The following is a 20,259-nucleotide window of genomic DNA, read 5'->3' as shown; positions in this document are numbered from 1 at the left end:
GAAGGATGCTGATACCAGGGTGCACCTGAAGTTTTTTTGTACGTAGCTCATAATGGAGGTTACTGCACGTGATGGCACAACCTTGCCACAAATGGCCAGTGTCAAAGGTGCAGCTCACAGCATTGAGTTCCTGGAAATGCAGCAGTCTCTAGACTCCCCAGAAGTCTGCCCATGTCCCGTTCACATCCCAAGACATGGGATGTTTTGAAGGGTCCATGAAATCTGCCACGCTTTCATGTGACCTACTGGGTGTAGAGTAAACACGGGAGGACACAAAATAGACAGATTTAACCTGAGAATCTAGTCTGGAAAGGGAAAAGATATATACTGGTTAAGTCATAGAACTAACCTCCATTGATGCTCTGCATTGAAGTGCTAGAAATGCTCTTCAGCCCCTCTCTTCTCGATGCCTGTTTTCTCAAAGCCTTTCTGCACCACATGAAGCACTGATATGGTGTTAGGGTAGTGTAAGGCATTAATGGTTCTTACAGAAAAGACGACTGAGAGGATGTTTTGGTGACCAGTTTAGGCATAGCCCAAAGTGGTCCTTGCCAAATCCATGTTCACAGCAGAAGCAACTGCAACAACAGGGAATGAAGGAGGGGCACAAATGCCTTTCCTTGAATTCCCTGAATGTGTTGCGCTTTCTTCCAGAACGTTATTTCTTTGCTGGGGTCATCTTGCCCTCTAGTGGTTCACACTACAGAGCTGACATACAGCTGTAATTTCTGCTGTAAATCTTGCAGGAATTATGTAGAAGTTGTGCATAACATGAAGTAATTCCAATTCTGTTTGATCTGCACCATTTGTATGTGCATTATTAGGAAAATCTGCCGTCATGATACAAAGTTATAGAAGATGCAAAATGCTTGCTACCTCATACTTTACGTATCATAACCCAGGCAACTTTTGTACACTACAAGAGGGGTGCCCTCCACCCAGCCAGCCTGGAGTGACACTGTCAACACCTACACAAACATTTCTGTTTGTTTTGGAGGAAACATTCCTCTTTTTTTTTTTTTTTTTTAATTTTAAATTTTGAGGAAAACACTGCCCACAAAATACTTCTATTTTAAGACAAAGACAATATTTTGCTTGAAAAAAGTTCTCAGAAAGACAGAGATGACATCAAAAACAGAGCAATAGAAATAGCAGCTGGTGACAGGAACCCTACAGAGGTTCCTGAGGTATCCAAAAGATAAACTGTGTAAGTTTAGATTCCTGATATTGCCCGTATCAACATGAATATGGAATATAACTTACACTGTGCTCATTTCCACTGCATGCTCCTGCATCATATCCATTTTCATTTCCCTGGGGCTCTGCCCAGCAAAGTTGCAACAAGGTTCATTTAATTCCATAAGTCTCAGCTAGAGAAAAGAGCTGAAATATCTGATTCATTTCACTTTAACTGTTATATTTAGTAACCACAAATGTTACTTATAGATTGAACATAGGAGGCCTGCATCCAGACTGGACTTCTGATGAACTCTAAGTACTTCTAACTGAGAATCTAGCTTTACATCTTTTTGTTAGCTACTGACCTTCCGTGCTTCAGCTCTCCCTAACAGGAAAGCCACACATGTCTTGTCTTAGGGGCCAAGGAGAAAACCAGTGATTGTGAACTAGTTTGCTGTTATTCAATAAGGTGCTTGGTTGAGATCAACCATGATGTCAAGGAATCACAGTGCTCGGCTATCATTAAGGAAGGCTTTTCCTGCAGTTAGCTTACTCAGTACAACATAAATGACAGCGTAATTTGTCTCTCATTTACAGATCTTCCAAATTTTTATACACTGTCTACAGAGAAACAGCAAAGGTACGTACAGAAAGCTTTTCACTTTAAAGCTAAGAAAGATGTCTTCCAGATGCCAGCACTTACAGAACACTACTAAGCACAAGAAACCACAAAATATATTGTATGACAAAAAGTCTTTGTGTTTGCATGGGCATTGTCAACTTGCTAAGAAACCACCTCCTCAGCTTTGCTGCAAAAGCCATGGGCTGCTGGAAGAATAAGAACAGCAACACCTGGACTTTTCCCACACTAGTCCTCTGCCTCTATGGATTCTTCTACATGATGAAGCCATCAGAACCTTTTCTAACCCCTTACCTAACTGGACCAGATAAAAACCTGACAATAGATGAGGTATGATTTTGCTCTGCCCTTTCTTTTCCATGGACAATCAGAAATGAAAAGTAGAAATTTACACAAAATTTTTTAACAGCCTTGGCGGATTAGTTTGCAGATGGCATAAGTAAAATATATTCAAAATACATATAAACAGAGTTTGATAAACTTAAGATATAGTACCCTGTTTAATAGACTCATGATGTTCCAGAACAGAGCGTTTCTATATATAGCAATTTTTTCTTCCCTTCTATAAATCAATTTAAATAAATGAACTTATTTTCACCAAGAGGTATTAGACTTCCTCTTCTTTTCTAGGTTACCAACCAGGTTTTCCCAGTCTGGACGTACTCCTACCTCGCACTCCTCGTCCCGGTCTTCCTGATTACTGACTACCTGCGCTACAAGCCCATCCTCCTCCTCCAGGGCATCAGCTTCATTGTCACATGGCTCCTGCTCCTCTTTGCACACGGGGTGGCGGCCATGCAGGCGGTGGAATTCTTCTATGGGATGGTGACAGCCACCGAGGTTGCCTATTACGCCTACATCTACAGCGTCGTCAGCACCGATCACTATCAGAGAGTGACGAGCTATTGCAGGAGTATCACTCTGGTTGCTGCCACCCTTGCTGCGGTGCTGGGACAGCTCCTGGTTTCCTTAGCAGACGTATCCTACTTTCACCTCAATGCCATCACTCTGGCTTCCGTGTCCCTGGCCTTTGTGTGCTCCTTTCTCCTCCCAATGCCTCAAAAGAGCATGTTCTTCCACAGAAAAGCCATCTCAGAAACCCTCCCACAACCAGACAAAGTTGTGGCTGCGCTCAGTTCCAACGTGCCATCAAGCTGCCAAGGGGACAAGGACTGCACAGCTGCTGACACGGGACCAGCGCCAGCACAGTGGCCTCAGCAGCCCGAGCCCCAGCACCACGTGCTGAGAGTACTGCTGCAGCTGGGCAAGGACCTCAGGGAGTGCTACAGCTCTAGGAAGCTTCTTTACTGGTCCCTGTGGTGGGCTCTGGCTACAGCTGGCTTTAACCAGGTTGTGAACTACATCCAAGTGCTGTGGGACTTCAGAGCCCCCTCCCACAGCTCTGCAGTGTACAATGGAGCTGTTGAAGCAGTAGCAACATTCCTAAGTAAGTCAGCGTCTAAGAATCAATCAAAGGTGGTCTCCAAAGTTTTACTTCAGAACATTCTTGCAGTTCTTCTCCATTGCAGATACTCCAGGAAAACAACTTACGAGTTGTGCATTAAAAATGTAGTTCTTTGATGTACGTAATAGCACACATGTGAGCAATGCTATTATTCTATATGACTGGGGCAACAAACTTTATCCCACCATTATGCAGAAAGTGTATGTCCCATGAATCTTACATTCATTGGGAGGCATCCATGTCTCTTTTGACAGGGTTTTGAATTTTAATTTTTTATTCTTCCCACAACCCCCCTGCCAAACAAGTAGCACTGCAGTTCCCATAGCAGTATCACAGGCTTATGAAGATGAGTTTTCCATAAATATTTTACACATGAAGAGCATAAACCTCTCATTAAGAGCTGTCTCTAGTGAAATGTTCTTGCACAGCAGGAAGCAAAGAATTTCAGCCATTTCAAGATATGGAGGTTTACAGGAAAAAGTGCTTACTCAATTCACTATGGTACTGATGTTAACAATTACTCTTGCGGCAGGAGCAGATGTCCACACTGCACAAGCAAAGTAATGTTATCCTAAGGCAACATAAGAGGACACCACTCTGACTTGGCAGCGTTTCATATTGATATTATGCTGCTGTAGAAGTAATTGGGATGTGATCCAACAGAGAATTTAAATGTATCTACATTGTATCTAGCCATGCACTACCCTTACTGTCATTAGGGAGAAACAAATACTTCTAAGATTAAAAATTACTCTCATCTGGAATTAGGCAGCTAATGTAGACCAACAGAACGGTGCACTAAAAACACTTAACTCCTATAGTGCCTACTCCATGAAGAGTTCCTCTCTCATGGCATCGCTTAGTTCTCTCATTGTGGAGGTTTTTAAATTGTATGAGATCCTGTAAGATCGTTAGATGGATGGCTTACCTTCAAAATAGATGTGTTTTTGTAGGAGACCCACCAAAATCAAATTGTGCCTACCCTTTCTCATTTTTTTCCTGAGTATACTCACTTGATATTTCACAGAAGTCCTTTTTTGGGGTATCTTAGCTCCTTATTGAGCTGCACAGACCTAAACTATTGACCTAGAAGGTAACAGCTTGCTAGCTTGGCTATAGCGTAAGCTCATGAGGAACAATTCTTCCAGTTTCTAAGTTGCAAACAGCATTCCTAATTCTCTGCCTAGAAAGCGCATGCTGTGTACACACAGATAAATAACGAATCCTTACACAGGACAGTTTATCCAAGAAGGGGAATAAAACACTAAGAACAGAATGTCAGATACTTCACACCCTTGTCTAAAAATGACCAGTCATCTGCACAGTTTCAGAACTAGTCTACTTCATTATTCAGTGCTGACTTCTGGTATGTGAGGGTGGCAAGCCTTGGTGATATAGGCAATAGAACAGATATAATATTTCTTTTATTATTATTATTATTTATTTTCTAGGCTCAGTAACATCTTTCATGGTAGCATATATGAAAATGAACTGGGACCTATTTGGAGAACTGGCACTGGGAATCTTCTCTACAATGGACGCTGTTTCCCTGTTTCTCATGCACTTTACTACTAATATCTGGGTGTGTTATGCCAGCTACCTAATTTTCAAGGCAAGCTATATGCTCCTTATAACAATAGCAACGTAAGTATAAACCTTACAGCTATCATGACATGCATGATACTTAAAATACTTGAAGTTTACTTTGGGATCCCTCTTTTTACTCTCATCTAACGCTAGATGTAACTGTTCAGGTAAAGACAAGAACACTTAAATATCTGCTTATGTTGTAAGTATCCTTCTAAACAAATACAAAAGAGAAGTTATTAAAAGGGCACTGAACAATTGCCTATGCAGAAGTTAAATGTAGTATGAGGTATCTTTACTACTAAAGGCCATGATAACAGCAGAACATAAGTTGCTTTCCTCTTGCACATACACTGGCATAGAAGATGCAAAGTGAACCAGAGGGACAGCACAATCATCTTGGAAAAGCAGATCTGGAAAACCACCTTCTAACATCCCCTTATGTCCAGACCACCTTGCTGATACCCTTACCAAGGTGTGAGCTGAGAAACAGCAGGAAGAGATTTGGCCCAGTGTTCCCCAGAAGATAATACATATAATCTTCGAAGATATTACAATGTAAACAAGGAATAAAAGAGTATGGGGCATTTAAAATCAAACAAAACATCTAATGAGATCAAATTATTTTGCTGTCAGAAACGGAAGAAATAATATATGCAAAGCATTTTTATTACAGCATTTACTGTATTGTCTTTAGCACAAAATTTTACCATACTAATTCTTTAACATATACCAAATGGATTTTTATGTCAAAACCCATAATGATCCAGTCAGTTAAAAAAAGAGAGAAAGAACTGCTAAAACTACAGCACATGACAAAACAATACCCACCTTGAGCAAAGTCAATTAAAACCTCCACTTATATTTTGGTGGATTTTTAGTATATTATAATGGATCATACTTGGACTACTTCATCATATTCTATAGAAAAAATAAAAGCTTGCATCAAAAATCTGCTGAAAATGAATTCAAAACATTCTGCAGGGAAATTTGTTCAGACAGAAACTTGGGAGGTAAATATTGCTATGAAAGACCATTGCCAAAACAAGATTTACATCAGAAAAAGTTGGTTATAAAATACAACTATTACCATTACTATTATTTCTCTTTCTTGTCTTAACACGTAGTGTCTCTCTCAATGGTGCGCACAGCTGTGCAGTGCTGAGCTGCACGCTAAGTGAAACCACAGCACCTGCCCATCTCACCATAGGTTCCAGATCGCAGTCAACCTGAGCATGGAGCGCTATGCTTTGATGTTTGGACTGAACAACTTTGTTGCACTGGTGATTCAGACCATCCTTACGGTAGTTGCTGTGGATTCAAAAGGCTTGGGACTGGACATAGTGACTCAGGTATGTGCTTGCTAACTTGCTTCCCTTAAATAATTTAAATTATTTAGACAATTTATATTTAGAAGTTTACAAATAAAAATGGTAATGCAAAGGATAATTTAATTCCCCTTCTTCTGCAGAAATCAAGGCAGCGTATCTGGTGTCAGCCTTCCCCTTTGCCTTTTAGTGCAGCATTTAAGATTTCTAATGCTGACATAAGGCTTTTTAAAGGCAGTGACTCCACATCTTAAATAATATGGCCCTGCTACCTCACTAACTTTTGCTGGTTCATAGGTCACTGAATAAAATCCTCTGCCCCAAAAAATTAGGCTGGTTTTCTCAGATGTTGAATCAACATAAACCCATGTTGTCAGTGGAGATCAAGACCACAAGACAGAACAGATTACTGAAATTACTTCAGTTCAAGGACACTTGCCTTCTAACTGTAGCTCAAGAGCAAACCTGGTCGATATCTCAAGATGAATAATGTCTCACTGCCCGTGGTTTGGTCATTCAATTTGGTACGGGATATCCTATCTTACATCAGTGTCCATAACTTCAAACAGACCAATTCCATTCATGACAGTCAGTTGAAATTTACCAACTTCTGCATTTTCTCAGTTGGCTTCTGAGAAGTTGGGGAAGCTTCCTGCTCCCGTGCATTTGAAGAAAATTAAAACCATCCAGATGTTCTGCATGGAGATAGCAAAAGTTACTTGGATAAATGAAGTTTTAAAGTAAAGATTAAAGATTAAGACTTGACGATCAAGGACAGGAACATGCAGACTTCATAAATGGGGCACTGTTGCTGGAAATATTGATTCAAATTCACATTACATTTACTGAAGCCAAGGTGGTGAACCCAGTGAAATGAGCAAGTAAGAGCAGGAAAAGGACTAACTTGGACTCTTCACTTGCATGATTCATTACTGTATGAGTAATGGACATGCTGCCTCTACATTTTGCAATAATACAAAAAAAAAAAATCCTGTTCTTATCCCTTCCCCTCCCTGATGTTTAATAGGAAGCATAAGGATTGGGAACAACGTGGCAGTTCTCCATTTTTCAAAGTTCTGCTTTCTGGAAAAGCTAAGATTTTGCTTAATGACAAAGCAAAAACTTGAAATATTGAAACTATGCCAGGACATAGGTAAACAATATTGTGTCTGTTTTCAGGAAAAGCAACATTTCTCAACCATGTGTTTTTCATCAGTTTTTCTGCTTTTTTTCTCCTCCCTTCCTCTAGTTTTTAATTTATGGCAGCTACTTTTCAGTCATAGCTGGGATTTTCTTGATCAGAAGCATTTGCATACTTGTCTCAAGAAAGTGCAACAGGAAAACAGTGAGATTTTGGGAAGAGCCTCAGAACCTTGCTCAACACGAATCAAAAGAGCAGACTGTAACCGGCTGTACAACACGGCTGTAAGAGTTGGGCAGACAGCTCACGTGGCCCAGCCCTCATAAGAGAAGAGCTCCTACTGCAGTGTGCATGGAACCGCAGTGCAAGAGGAACTTACAATGCAGTCCCGAAAAGCTACGCTGAATCATTGCAGCACTTCCTTACAACACATGCCAGCTAAGATAGACATAATGGCACTGTACCAAGAATAAAAGATAAGTTACTTCAGATTCTTATTTACTTGCCTATAAATAGCTCAATAGCAGTAATTTTATGTATAAAGAAAAGCACAGCAACCACCTTGGTGGTGCACAATAGAAAAGATCAGAGTTCACTCAGCTTGCTTGTCTAGCTCTTGCAACCAGTGTTGCCAAGCTGCTTCCATGCTCATGAGTGCACGAGTCTATTCTCTACTTCCACCCTGTGCATGTACCCTGCCCTGAACTAAGGAGAAAGATACTGCATCATGATATTCTCTCCTACCCAAAGACAGGCAGTTCAGTCGTAGATGATTCCCTTCTAATTTAAAAGCCCACCACAGAAGCAGGTCTTGTGCACACAACAGTGCAAAGGCAGTTTGCATAACCTATCTGAGAAGCTTCATTGAAACTATGCAATGCCATAGTTGTTGTTTTACCCATGTCTGAAAGCAGCAACCTAAGTGGTGCAATGAATCCACAGCAATCTCAGCATGGAAGGGTAAAAAACGGAGTCAAAACAAAACTGAAAGTTCCTCAATTGTTTATTGCACTCCCAGGAAAATGAATTTCCTGAATGAACATCTTCCACCAACTGAAGGAAAAAATATCAAAGAGATTGAGTAGTATGAACTATGACCAAAAAAGTATGGAGCTGAGCAATTTGGTTGATTTTGCACAGGAATCTCTGAGATTCAGAACTGAAACAAAACACACTAGTGTCACATGCAATCTGAACACCAAACAAGGAGGTTTAGTGATCTCAGCCAAGGATTTGTCAGGGTCAGCATCAAGTCCTGCAACTAATTTAGTTCAGCATAAAGGACAGTCAGTCCAGACGAAGAGAGGTTATAAATGAGTTTGCATAGTGAATGCTTAATTTAATACGAAAATATATCCACATGTTGAAGTTATTTCTGTACTGCAGTTTGCTTCAAGCTTGCAATAGCCACATCTAACAAACAAAAATAGAAAATACTTAGCATTTACTGAATATTTTTCCTGTGGAGACACAAGATGCCATTCGTACAAACATTTACGCTTTTCATAGACTGGTCATCCCCTGCAACCAGGCAAACTATCCAGGGGGCAGAGCAGGCAGGAGAGAAGTTTGCTCCAAGTCTCAAGAAAATCAGTGGGACTTAACCAAATGAAGACAGCTTATTTTCTAGTATGTTAGTTTAGTATTGTGCATTGTGTGGATATTCCCAGTTGCAAAGTGGCTTAAGTAGAACAGTTTAACCAATGCAGTATAAAAGCAGGAGATGTACTTAGCCCCTGCTAAACAATATCTTGTATTACTGCAGAACTATGTATGTGGAAAAAGCAACTTCGTATTTCCTGCTCCAAGGTCTCAAGATGTCTTTGTTACAAAAAATTAAATATCTACCTATAGGTAGCATCTGCTAAAAAGAATGGCATTGGCAACCTGCCAAACCTTTGCTGTTATGTAAAAATATATTAGCAGTAGTAAACTTCAGAAAAGAAGCTAAAAAAAAAATTGTAGAAATAACATTGAAGTTCCACTGTTTTTAATTTGTTACAGCTTACTGTCTTCCATGTACTGCCACTAAGGAGTAAAGGAACCAAGCAGATAGTATATATTTAGTTTTTAGTTGTAGAGAACACTATCTTCAGAAAACAGACAAGACTTCTATATACTTACGTTCTTGTTCTCTCAAATCTCCAAAAGATAGATTCTGGAGTTGGGAGTCTGGAGGAGCACTGGGGAGGAGAAGGGGGGATAGGGAAGCTTTTAGGAGTGTTAGGAATGACACGACAACAGAATCATAAATGGCAACAGAAAGGTAAAGCCTCATGCTGTACTGGGTTTTCAGCAGCAAAACATTGTTGACTCAGCAAAATATTTCAGGTTCCATCCAAACTACTGAGATGCATGCATCCTGCTGTGTGTTCGTGTACAATGCACGCTCTTTCAAGAAGCCACAGTTGGGGTTTGGCAGGTAGCAGCAGAGTGAAACCTGGAACAAACCCACCTCGCCTTACAGCTGTGCTGAGTATGAAGGGTTCACCTTTCCTCTCAGCATGCCAAAGGATTCTACATAGCCACTGCTACCCCAAGCAACAGCCCCATCTAAGTGCAGCACCAGCTGCCCTTTGAAACACCACTGGGTTGGGGGACAAATCTTCCATTAAGATACAGTCAAGCTGGTAAGGCCCAGTCTGGAAAACAGAACACCAAGAAAATTGCATCTTTCTATTCAAAGCCAGCAGGTATTAGGCAACCACAGTGTAGGCTGGCAGAGAAATGCTGGTCAGCAGCCGCCTTTCAGCCAGCCAGCAGATGTACCACCCAGCAGAGTTTTCACCACACTTAATTTCATTTCTCAGAAGCCTTTTGTAAAGAGCATGAAATGTGAAGAGAGAACAAGGCTACCTTCTCCAAACACTCGCCTGCTATTGAAAAATCAAGTTCTGAAGTTAGAGTTGTTTTTTTGTAACCTTCCTCTGAGGTCACAGCATCACTACCTTAACATACTACTTATGCTAAGTATTTCTAATGTTAAGAAAGTAAAATGAGCTTTAAGAACAACAACAACAAAAAAAAACAGAAAAATTTCTTGATTTAGTTTTGCTGCCAACTACAATGAAGTCCCTTTTTTTTTTTTTTCCTTTTGAGTATCTCTTTTAAAACTGAAGTCACAAATCCTCTTTCTTAAGCCTGAGCAGGTACAATGAGCAGATTCAAAGGACAGAAAGTTCGCGTCAATGTACTCTCTCAAACAACTGGAGTGTGAGAAAGATGGTGAGTATCAAAGTATTTTGAAGAGAAGAGACAGAGCTCATAGCGGGTTGTAAGCTGCCTGGAGGCTTTTATTGTCTGCAAAACACTTTCACTTCAGTTGTTCCACTTGGCTCTCAGACAGGCAGCCTCCCTAAGCATGCTGAGAATCTAACACCTCACTCACCCAATTATTCAGAAATGAGACTGGAATGGAACTTGATTCTTCCACTGAGATACATCTGCTCAATTCTAAGTACACCATTAAGAACAACCTTTGGCAGACAACAGAGACCAAAGTTTACCACCATCACCAGTGCACCTTGATCTGAGCTGTTAATTTACAAGCTGTGCTTGTGATCAGGAGGGAGTGTGGGGAAAGAAACATTGGCAGGAGTAGGGCTGGTTAAAAAGTAAACTTGCAGATGAGGTTTTACCAGTTGTGAACAGCTTCTTGACAAATTTCTGGTGCGTTTGCTTTTTCCACTACATTTTTATACAGACTATGGATTGCTGGAAAGGAGCCATAGGCAGCAGTTGGATTTATCCCACGCTCATCATCTGTGTGAATGGGTTTTTCTCCACAATGAGACCTTCAGAATCTTTTCTCACTCCTTACCTAACTGGACCAGACAAAAACCTAACAGTTGAGCAGGTACGTGACTGTCCTCTGAAGCAACAATTAGAATTCCTAAAGCAGTAAGCCTTCAGTTATTGCTGTAGTGGGAGACAAAGCGTTCAACAAAACATGTACATTTTTTCTAAAGAATCACATTTAAGATCGTGCTGGGGAAGTGTAAGGGTTCTCCTCTTTTCAAGGAGGTCGACATTTTGAAGTTCCAGCATTCCCTGCATTTAAAACCAAATTTGGATGTTGTTTTTTAAAAAAAAAAATATTCAGCAAAATCATGTCAACCAGATCCCCTCCCCCAGGAGAAACCCAGGAGAAGCAACACCAATTTATTTATTCTTATTCTGGCACTAATTACCTTGACAGTGAAGTAGAAATTGGACAGAAATTGAAGAAACAGACTTCAACTGATGGGCTGTTAGATTATTACCTACAAGGGCTGCTCCAAAAGTAATGCCTCCTTTTTATTATTAGGTTGGCCCACAGCATCAGAGGCAGATACCGGTGGTAATGGCAGCAGAGGTTGAACCTTCCCACCAATATCCCATCACATTTTGCTGCTGTGTGACAGATGGCAGCAGAGGGGCAGTCTGACAGAATGGCATCTGACATGGAAGTGTGTATGAAGCAAAGGGGTGCCACTGAGTCCCTCCATGTGGAATGAATTACACGCATGGACACTCATGGACACTTGCTGAATGTGTATGGAGACCCGGCAGTGGATGTGAGCACAGTGAGGTGGTGGGTAGTGTATTTCAGCAGTGGTGACAACAACAGTGGGTCATCTCCACTGGTGCAGATTTTTTTTTTTTTTCCCCACAAGCATGGCATGCAGGCTCTTTTTCATTGCTGACCATAACGTACTGCAAACGGTGGTGACTATGAGTAAAAATAGGGTTTTATAGCTGAGAATTTGCACTACCAAATAGTATTATTGTGCTGTCTGTATCTGTTGTAGTTTCCATGGAAATAAATAAGAGGCATTGCTTTTGGAGTGACCTACGTGCATTACAAGACTGTGCATATTTGTCTGTGCAAGACAGATTTGCATTTTGATTTTAAATTAGTTTTTCAATTTACTTTTTTTTTTGTTCTTTAAAGCATGCTTCTAGAGCACATTTTGTAACAGAAGAGGACATAGTTAACAAGTGAGTCATGAATTTAATGATATAATTAGAAAACACAAGCTTCATACACCCACGTACAGCAAGTATGAAGAACAGTCATTCCTGACTTGCACTTACAAATGTTAAGGCATAGTGTTAGCATAGCATAAAACCAAGATTTCTTCTGAAAAACAGAAGTACTTGGGGGATTTTTCTTTTGTGAGGGTGATACGTTTGTTTGTTTGTTTTTTGGGGGGGTATTATTATTATTTTTTCCTTCTAAACCAGAAAAGAAAATTATCCACGTATTTCATGTAAGAGAGATCCTGATAGGATGCCTTACTTCTGATCTCATCAACAGTCTACTGAGAATTGACAGTACAGATTTAGCTCTTTCAGTTATTCCATGGGTGTCCAACCTTTTGGCTTGCTTGGGCTGTATTGAGTGAACAGAAATTGTCTTGGGCTGCATACACTTAAGTGGCTCCAAAAGCAATGCCTCTTATTTATTTCCAAGCAACAAAATGTGATGGCATATTGGTAGGAAGATGCAACCTCTGCTGCCACTACCGCCAGCATCCACCTCTGGCATTGTGGGCCAACATCATAAAACAGGAGACATTACTTACATGACAGTCCTCATGTAATATATAGTACTGTTAATGTATATAAAGTAACAAAATTAAGATAAATTTTCTGTTTAAATTAAAAATACCTAAAAAAAGAGAGCAACAATAACAATAAAACAAGTGGGATTTTCTACCTTGTCTTTGTGAAACTAAAGCATCAGTCTGGTTCAGTGGCAGTGGCTGCAACTCTTAGTAAGTTCTCAAGGTGTTCAGCAGAGATTTTTTTGACCTTGTGCTTCTTCCTGTGCTTCATCTTTGAAAACAGTTGTTCACAAATGTACACATTACCAATAAGTGATGACACAAATAAGGCATGACAGTGAAATGAGGGGTATTTCTCTCCAGTAAGAGAAGGCTTATAAAGGCCTTGTAAAGAGATATGATCAGATCTTTGATTGTATCTCTATAGATTCTATTTGAAAACTCACAAGTAACGTATTTATGTTGACTGCAAATGGAGTCGCAAATAGACAAATATTCATGTCTTTTTTTTTTTTGCATTCTTGAAACTTATTCTGAAATTCCTTGATTAAAATGGAAAGCATGGCAGCATTTTTTTTTTTTTTGCAGTTCACAGAACTGTGTTTAGCCCATGTATCAAATCCATGAACTTACTTGCCATCACTTGAGCTGGCACTGCAGTGCCCCATGCCCTGGTTCCAGCCCAGATGGGGTCCACAGCACACTGCTGTTGGGGCAATGCTGAGGAGCCGGGCTGCTCAGCAGGGCACAGCCACCACTGTGATGACGTAGGGCAGGGGGCAGCTGCAGTGTGAGCTGGGCCAGGCTGCATATGGCCTGCTAGCCATGGATTGGACATGCCTGAGCTAAGCTCTCCTATCACCAGCTAATTCCACATGCTTCAAACACATGCAGGCACACACAAAATTAAAATACAGAGAAACAAAAAGAAAGATTCTGCTGCTCATGAAGTAAATGCACTTATCATAACAGTTCAGAAAATGTAAGAGAGACAACTATTATTATTCTCTCAACATTTGAAACAACTCCATTCAAGTCTTATGAATTAAGCAGAGAATGAACAATCATAACCTAATACCAAAGCAAGTCCAACAATCAACACCTCCAAAAGAGACATCTTATACTCCACAAAATGAACTCTAGGACTGCATCCAAAAGGCATGTACTTCCACCACACCCGAAGTAAAAGGTACCTGACAAACACTGAGCATAAGTGGGGAGCAGTAAACAACACATGCCAACATGAATGCAGATCAGTTTTAGAAAAACAGAATTTATTTTCAGGCCATCTGCATACTGAAGGCCAACTGAAACTTACTCAAATACTGTTTCATCAAAAACTTATTTACTTCTTACACAAAAATTAATGATAATGCTTGAAGACAACTCAGTAACATCTGCACATGCACTATGCAGAACTCCCATTCCTACATGAAAAGGAATGCCTTTTTTTTTTCTAATTCAAAAAAGGGGAGAGGTGATCGGAGGTATACAACGATTCATGCAAAACCTGAAACTGAATGGGCATCAACTTTCAGCTACTGCGGGGAATGGAATTTGACTCAAGATAGATTTTGCTGACACAAGCATGGTTCTTCTAGGTTACCAATCAGGTTTTCCCAGTCTGGACGTACTCCTACCTCGCACTCCTCGTCCCGGTCTTCCTGATTACTGACTACCTGCGCTACAAGCCCATCCTCCTCCTCCAGGGCATCAGCTTCATTGTCACATGGCTCCTGCTCCTCTTTGCACACGGGGTGGCGGCCATGCAGGCGGTGGAATTCTTCTATGGGATGGTGACAGCCACCGAGGTTGCCTATTACGCCTACATCTACAGCGTCGTCAGCACCGATCACTATCAGAGAGTGACGAGCTATTGCAGGAGTATCACTCTGGTTGCTGCCACCCTTGCTGCGGTGCTGGGACAGCTCCTGGTTTCCTTAGCAGACGTATCCTACTTTCACCTCAATGCCATCACTCTGGCTTCCGTGTCCCTGGCCTTTGTGTGCTCCTTTCTCCTCCCAATGCCTCAAAAGAGCATGTTCTTCCACAGAAAAGCCATCTCAGAAACCCTCCCACAACCAGACAAAGTTGTGGCTGCGCTCAGTTCCAACGCGCCATCAAGCTGCCAAGGGGACAAGGACTGCACAGCTGCTGACACGGGACCAGCGCCAGCACAGTGGCCTCAGCAGCCCGAGCCCCAGCACCACGTGCTGAGAGTACTGCTGCAGCTGGGCAAGGACCTCAGGGAGTGCTACAGCTCTAGGAAGCTTCTTTACTGGTCCCTGTGGTGGGCTCTGGCTACAGCTGGCTTTAACCAGGTTGTGAACTACATCCAAGTGCTGTGGGACTTCAGAGCCCCCTCCCACAGCTCTGCAGTGTACAATGGAGCTGTTGAAGCAGTAGCAACATTTTTAGGTAAGTGAAAACACTAGCAACTTCTTCTGATCTGTCCCATGCTGATGACATCCTTCAGCAATGTCTTTGGCACCTATTTGCTGTGAGGATCAAGGTCAAAAAAAACAAGATGGTGTAAAAATTGAAGTATATTAACAAAAACTGCTCTAGGTAGTCTGTTTCAAGAGCAGACTAAACATCACTTCCAGATGAGTGATCCTAGACAAACATTTTGTGACTGCATCTATATCCTGATCAATGAGTTTGTCTCCAGCTGTGACACCCAGGGAGAGGAGGAGAGCTGTAATTGTTTAGCTGTAAGACATGGGATTTGTTAATGCACATAAATAGCTGAAGAAGGAAGTAAAAAGGGTTGAGCCAGATTCTTCCCCTTAGCACCCAAAGCCAAAATAAGAACAATATTTTTATTGTAAGAGTGACTGAACATTGGAGCAATTTGCCCAAAGCACTTGTGGTCTCCAACGTAGGATACATTCAAAACATTGACAGCCCTGAGCATCTTGCTCGAACTTAACCTGCTCTGAGTAGGACAAGGCAATCCCCAGAGTCCTCCAGCCTCAGCTATTCTGATTCTCCTCCCACTACTTGACTCATCCAAACGACATTCCTCTTTACCTCTGTGCCTACTGTTTTGTGGCCAAAGTGCAACTTCATTTAAATTGCTGAGCAGTACAACTGGAGCCTCAGTCCCAAGCTCACATGTACACAATTACATCTCCTTCATACCAACAGCCTTATCTCAGGCTTCTACAGGGAACTGTCAGCACACTCTTGCTGAATTTTGCTGAAGCTACTCCAAACCTTCAAGACTACCGGCTTGAGCAGCATTCTCAAAGGGCTTTTATCCTTTTGCACCCTCTGGGACTTGATACTAAATCAAAGTACAGAAGTCATTTAACATTAACAGGAACCTCTGGTTATAGTAATTACGGACCAAAGGAGAAGACCTACTATGACTTTTTAATTATGCTGAGGAACATATACAGCCAGCAAATGAAGTCCACGAATGTGCTGTCCTGCCTGAAAACATCTGGGCAGCCAGTAGTTATGTCTTACAGCTGTATAACATGCCTAGGCCAGACTTGGAGCTTAAGCTGCATCCTACTGTGCTCAAAATAAGGGGTTTTGCCATACAGAATTATCAATAAATGAGACTTTTTCAACAGAAAATGAAGCTATGCTTCTAAGTATGGAGTGCAACAGATTTTCCACTTCATGAAGATCTTTACATGAATAAAACTCCACTACACAGATTTTAACAAAGTGCTCGGTGAGGTTGTCCTCTTTACTCCCCATTGTCAAAAACGTAACAACACACCATACATTGCAGCCTCCAGCCTTCAGCATGAGACACTTTCTCAAGAGTATTTCAGTCTGAGAAAGCTCTATAAGCAAGAGAAAAAGAAAACAGAAGACATACACAACACTAATAGAAAATAAGAAAAATAGAAGCCACACCATTATCAAAGCCCACTGTGGCCCTAAGGCAAGTCTTAAGAGCTCTAAGCATGGTCCATTTCCACAGTTATGCCATGACTCTGGAAGAACAGTAATATATTTTTTTTTAATATATTTAGGTTCAGCAACATCCATGGCGGTTGGGTACGTCAAAGTAAATTGGGATCTTTCTGGAGAACTGGCTTTGGGAATTTTCTCTGCAATGGATGCTGGTTCCCTGTTTCTCATGTACTTTACTGAGAACATCTGGGCATGTTATGCTGGTTACCTCGCATTTAAGGCATGCTATATGCTCCTTATAACAATAGCAACGTAAGTATAATGCACAACTATTCAGTTGATTTAAATCAGTAAAAATGTCGTATTTTCACATTTATAAAATTTAACTGGAAGTTTCCATTGGAAAAGGATTTTTGAATAGGTTATGATAGGAAAACATTATTTATAGCTCACATAAAATCATGCTTAGAAATATGACTCAGTCATTGAACAGCTTATTCCAAGTCAGTAATTTCCTTCTGCTGTATTTAGCTGTCCAGTGATTTATGTGTAAGTTTTCTTTAAACAATCAAGCAAACATACAGGTCCTCACTTAGCAAAAATATCCACTCAAAGTAGGCAAGTAGGATGCACAACAGTGTGACAAACACTGGGAGGAAAAAAAAAAAAGATTTCTGCCAAAATGAAGATGTTAAAAACTTAATAGCTTTATCCTATGAAGACTTCATTATGCACATGAAATAATCTCCAAACTTCCTCCCATAAGCTGCAAGCATACAAGTTCTCCATAGCTCAGTTAACCCGTACATTCATTTTCAGGTTCCAGATTGCTGTCAATCTGAGCATGGAGCGTTATGCTTTGATGTTTGGCTTCAACAACTTCATTGCACTGGTGATCCAGACAATTTTAACTGTTGTTGTAGTGGATTCAAACGGCCTGGGACTGGGTATCAGCACCCAGGTAAGCCAAATCACTCACACTGCTCTCACTTTCCTGCACTCCTCCAAAAGAGGGCACTACTCAAACTTTAGACTCTTGGAAGATATTAGGGGATGGGTTAACTTAGGGCAGTTACACACTTCATAGGAAGTGAACTGGTTCATACAAAGTGAACTGGTAGTAGCTTCTACAGTCTCCCTGTCCTCCAGTCTTCTCAGTGTTGCACTTCTATCATAACTTTAAGAAAATTTTCCTAGAGCAGAAAGGAAAGAATACCACCTACTACCCCGTTTCTAGGCTTACTATTGACAAGTTTAGTACACAAAACACCCTGAACAGAAGCAGGAACCAACCAGAAAATAATTTATGAAGCTTTATTACTAGGGTGATTCTTAAGTTAGGTTGTTTCATTGGATGCACTTTCAAGTTACTTCAGTTCTGAAAATTATGAGATTCTTTCTGCTCTACAAATTTAGAGAGTTTGGACCTTATAAGTACGCGTTTAAGTCTCTAGCTTTCATCTTTTCAGAAAACAGCCAGAAAGCGCAGGGCAGCTGCCTTTCTCCATTATCAAGGCAGGGATGAGAAGCAAGTAATATCCTTCCTCCTCCCTTTATAACAGCAGACTCTACTGAATGAAGTCCAGCAGCTGGACTACCGTTATTTCAAGATGAGATCATTCAGGAGCATGAGTGGCAGGAAGGGGAAGAAGGTAGTGTAGATTCACCCCTTAAGTCATTACCCAACAACCAAAACAGTTCTTGATTCTTTCTTCACTTTTCTCCCCATTTCTCAGTTTCTCATTTACAGCAGCTACTTTACATTCATAGCTGGAATTTACCTGATCAGAAGCACATACACCATTATCTCCACCAAATGCAGAAATACCAGCCTGGCTGGTGAACCCACTGATCATTGAGGAATGCTGGAAAAAGACAAAAAGAAGGGCTGCAAGCAACACCGCAAAAGGCTGCATCATGTCAACAGTTAACTAGGGGAAACTTAACGCTCAACCAAACAAGACTGGTCAATTGTGCAACAGGCTGTTTATGAGCCTTCAACACAAAGAGCTTCTTAAACAGGATGATGCATTTTCCTAGTTCTCTTCACCAGTTGTTCTAATCCCAAACAATCCTCAAACAATCTTCTGTTTCAACTCAAATTTAGTTATGCAGTTCTGACATAAAAACTTGTATTATTGTTTGATGCATTGTCTCCCTCCACTCTGCCCTCGTGAGGCCCATCAGGAGTACTGCATCCAGGCCTGGGGCACACAGCACATGAGAAACGTGGAGCTGCTGCAACAGGTCCAGAGGAGGACCATAAAGATGACCAGAGGGTTGAAGCATCTCTCCTACAAAGAAAGGAGGGAGTTGGGCTTGGAGAAGAGAAGGCTCCAGGGAGATCTCGTTGTGACTTTTCAGTAGTTAAATGGAGCTTAAATCTAGAAAGGGATTGACTTTTTACATAGTCTGATAGAGATAGAACAATGGGGAACAGCTTTCAACTGGTGAAAGAGAGGAGATTTAGGTTACATGTTAGGAAGAAATTCTTTACTCAGAAGGCAGTGAGGCGCTGCCAGAGAAGCCATATGGATGCCCCCCATCCCTGGAGGTTCAAGGCCAGGCTGGATGGGACCCTGGGCAGCCTGAGCTGGTCAGGGGCAGCCAGCCCACAGTAAGGGGTTTGACCTCCATGATCTTTAAAGGCCCCTTCCAATCTAAGACATTCTATGATTCTATGAACACAACAGGAGACAACTGCATACATATGCCTGAATCTCACAGTGGAAGAGCTTACAGAATACCACCTTAGAACCTTCACTTTTACTGAATAATTTAATTAAATGTAGTTTACTCTTTGATACAAGGCATCCAAACATTCCTGGGGAGCCTAAAGAAGCTGCCCCATAGCAGCACACAGATGTTTAAGAAAGGTTGCCATAGAAGCTTTTTGGACACTTGCTTTAAAAAATCATATCAGAACTTCCAGTTGAAAAAAAATGCAAGTTAATATAAATAGCAATTAATCTTCCATCACTCCACCTCAGCCCACAAAGATGCTCCCTCTGTATGTTCAACAGTGGATTACTACATTCTCACAAATGACCAAGTGCAGTCATTCCAGGTTCCACACAGACAATGCATTCCCCCTATATCCAAAGTTACACGATTTCAAGGAAGATACGATTTTATTCAGAAAGTGTTCCAGATGCAGTGACAGCAGGACTGTGAATCTGTTGAAGATGTCTTGTACTCATACACTGGCTTTCCCTTTTAAAGGTCTGTCTTGCTAAAGAGTTCCTAGCTTAAACAGCACACACCTTCATTATGTATGGCTCATGGAGGTTTTCACGCATACTTATCTTTGGAAGCAAAAAAAAAATATCCTAGCTTTATATTTTTAAGCAAGCCATTGGCAGATACTTCAATTCCTATACAAGGTAGTCCTACTTAAATAAGAACACTTAAAAGTTTAGATGCAACTAGAGCTTATCAGTGACTTGTTTCAACTACGTTCAATAAACGGGCACTTTGGAGTCATTTATATCAGA

The 20,259-nt window shown here is 41.0% G+C and overlaps 3 protein-coding genes across 13 annotated transcripts in view; 2 read left to right on the top strand and 1 right to left on the bottom strand.

The window, feature by feature from the left end:
- CCL20 (C-C motif chemokine ligand 20) overlaps positions 1–1,766 on the bottom strand; it is a 14,449-nt gene extending 12,683 nt beyond the window's left edge. The window contains exon 1 of one of the 2 annotated variants that reach the window (XM_021393381.1): positions 350–1,766. In XM_021393381.1, the coding sequence (XP_021249056.1) occupies positions 350–476 (127 nt within the window). In that variant the 5' untranslated portion in view covers positions 477–1,766. The remainder of the gene's footprint in view (positions 1–349) is intronic. The other variant, XM_021393382.1, reaches the window with a different exon arrangement.
- LOC110397293 (thiamine transporter 2-like) overlaps positions 1–7,831 on the top strand; it is an 18,499-nt gene extending 10,668 nt beyond the window's left edge. For 2 of the 6 annotated variants that reach the window (XM_021393372.1, XM_021393375.1), the window contains exons 3-8: positions 1,777–1,819; positions 1,984–2,149; positions 2,450–3,266; positions 4,736–4,928; positions 6,082–6,223; positions 7,449–7,831. In XM_021393372.1, the coding sequence (XP_021249047.1) occupies positions 1,777–1,819; positions 1,984–2,149; positions 2,450–3,266; positions 4,736–4,928; positions 6,082–6,223; positions 7,449–7,628 (1,541 nt within the window). In that variant the 3' untranslated portion in view covers positions 7,629–7,831. Of the gene's footprint in view, positions 1–1,776; positions 2,150–2,449; positions 3,267–4,735; positions 4,929–5,998; positions 6,224–7,448 lie in introns of all 6 variants that reach the window. The other 4 variants (XM_021393371.1, XM_021393374.1, XR_002437676.1 and 1 more) reach the window with 3 other exon arrangements.
- SLC19A3 (solute carrier family 19 member 3) lies at positions 7,765–20,259 on the top strand. Of its 5 annotated transcripts, XM_021393377.1 has the most exons (8): positions 7,765–7,816; positions 10,480–10,565; positions 11,044–11,196; positions 14,491–15,307; positions 16,885–17,077; positions 17,585–17,726; positions 18,328–18,417; positions 18,502–20,259. In XM_021393377.1, the coding sequence occupies exons 2-8, from the start codon at positions 10,563–10,565 to the stop codon at positions 18,622–18,624; spliced, it is 1,521 nt and encodes a 506-aa protein (XP_021249052.1). In that variant the 5' UTR covers positions 7,765–7,816; positions 10,480–10,562; the 3' UTR covers positions 18,625–20,259. The 5 variants fall into 5 exon arrangements, with proteins under 5 accessions (XP_021249052.1, XP_021249053.1, XP_021249051.1 ...); XM_021393378.1 differs by lacking the exon at positions 7,765–7,816 and having other exon boundaries at positions 7,978–10,565; positions 18,331–18,417; XM_021393376.1 differs by lacking the exon at positions 7,765–7,816 and having other exon boundaries at positions 7,978–10,565.

This window comes from Numida meleagris, chromosome 4 (assembly GCF_002078875.1).
Source record: "Numida meleagris isolate 19003 breed g44 Domestic line chromosome 4, NumMel1.0, whole genome shotgun sequence".
NCBI classification, from domain to species: domain Eukaryota; kingdom Metazoa; phylum Chordata; class Aves; order Galliformes; family Numididae; genus Numida; species Numida meleagris.
The sequence above is the reverse complement of the archived record's forward strand: the minus strand, read 5'-3'. Positions and strand labels throughout refer to the sequence as shown.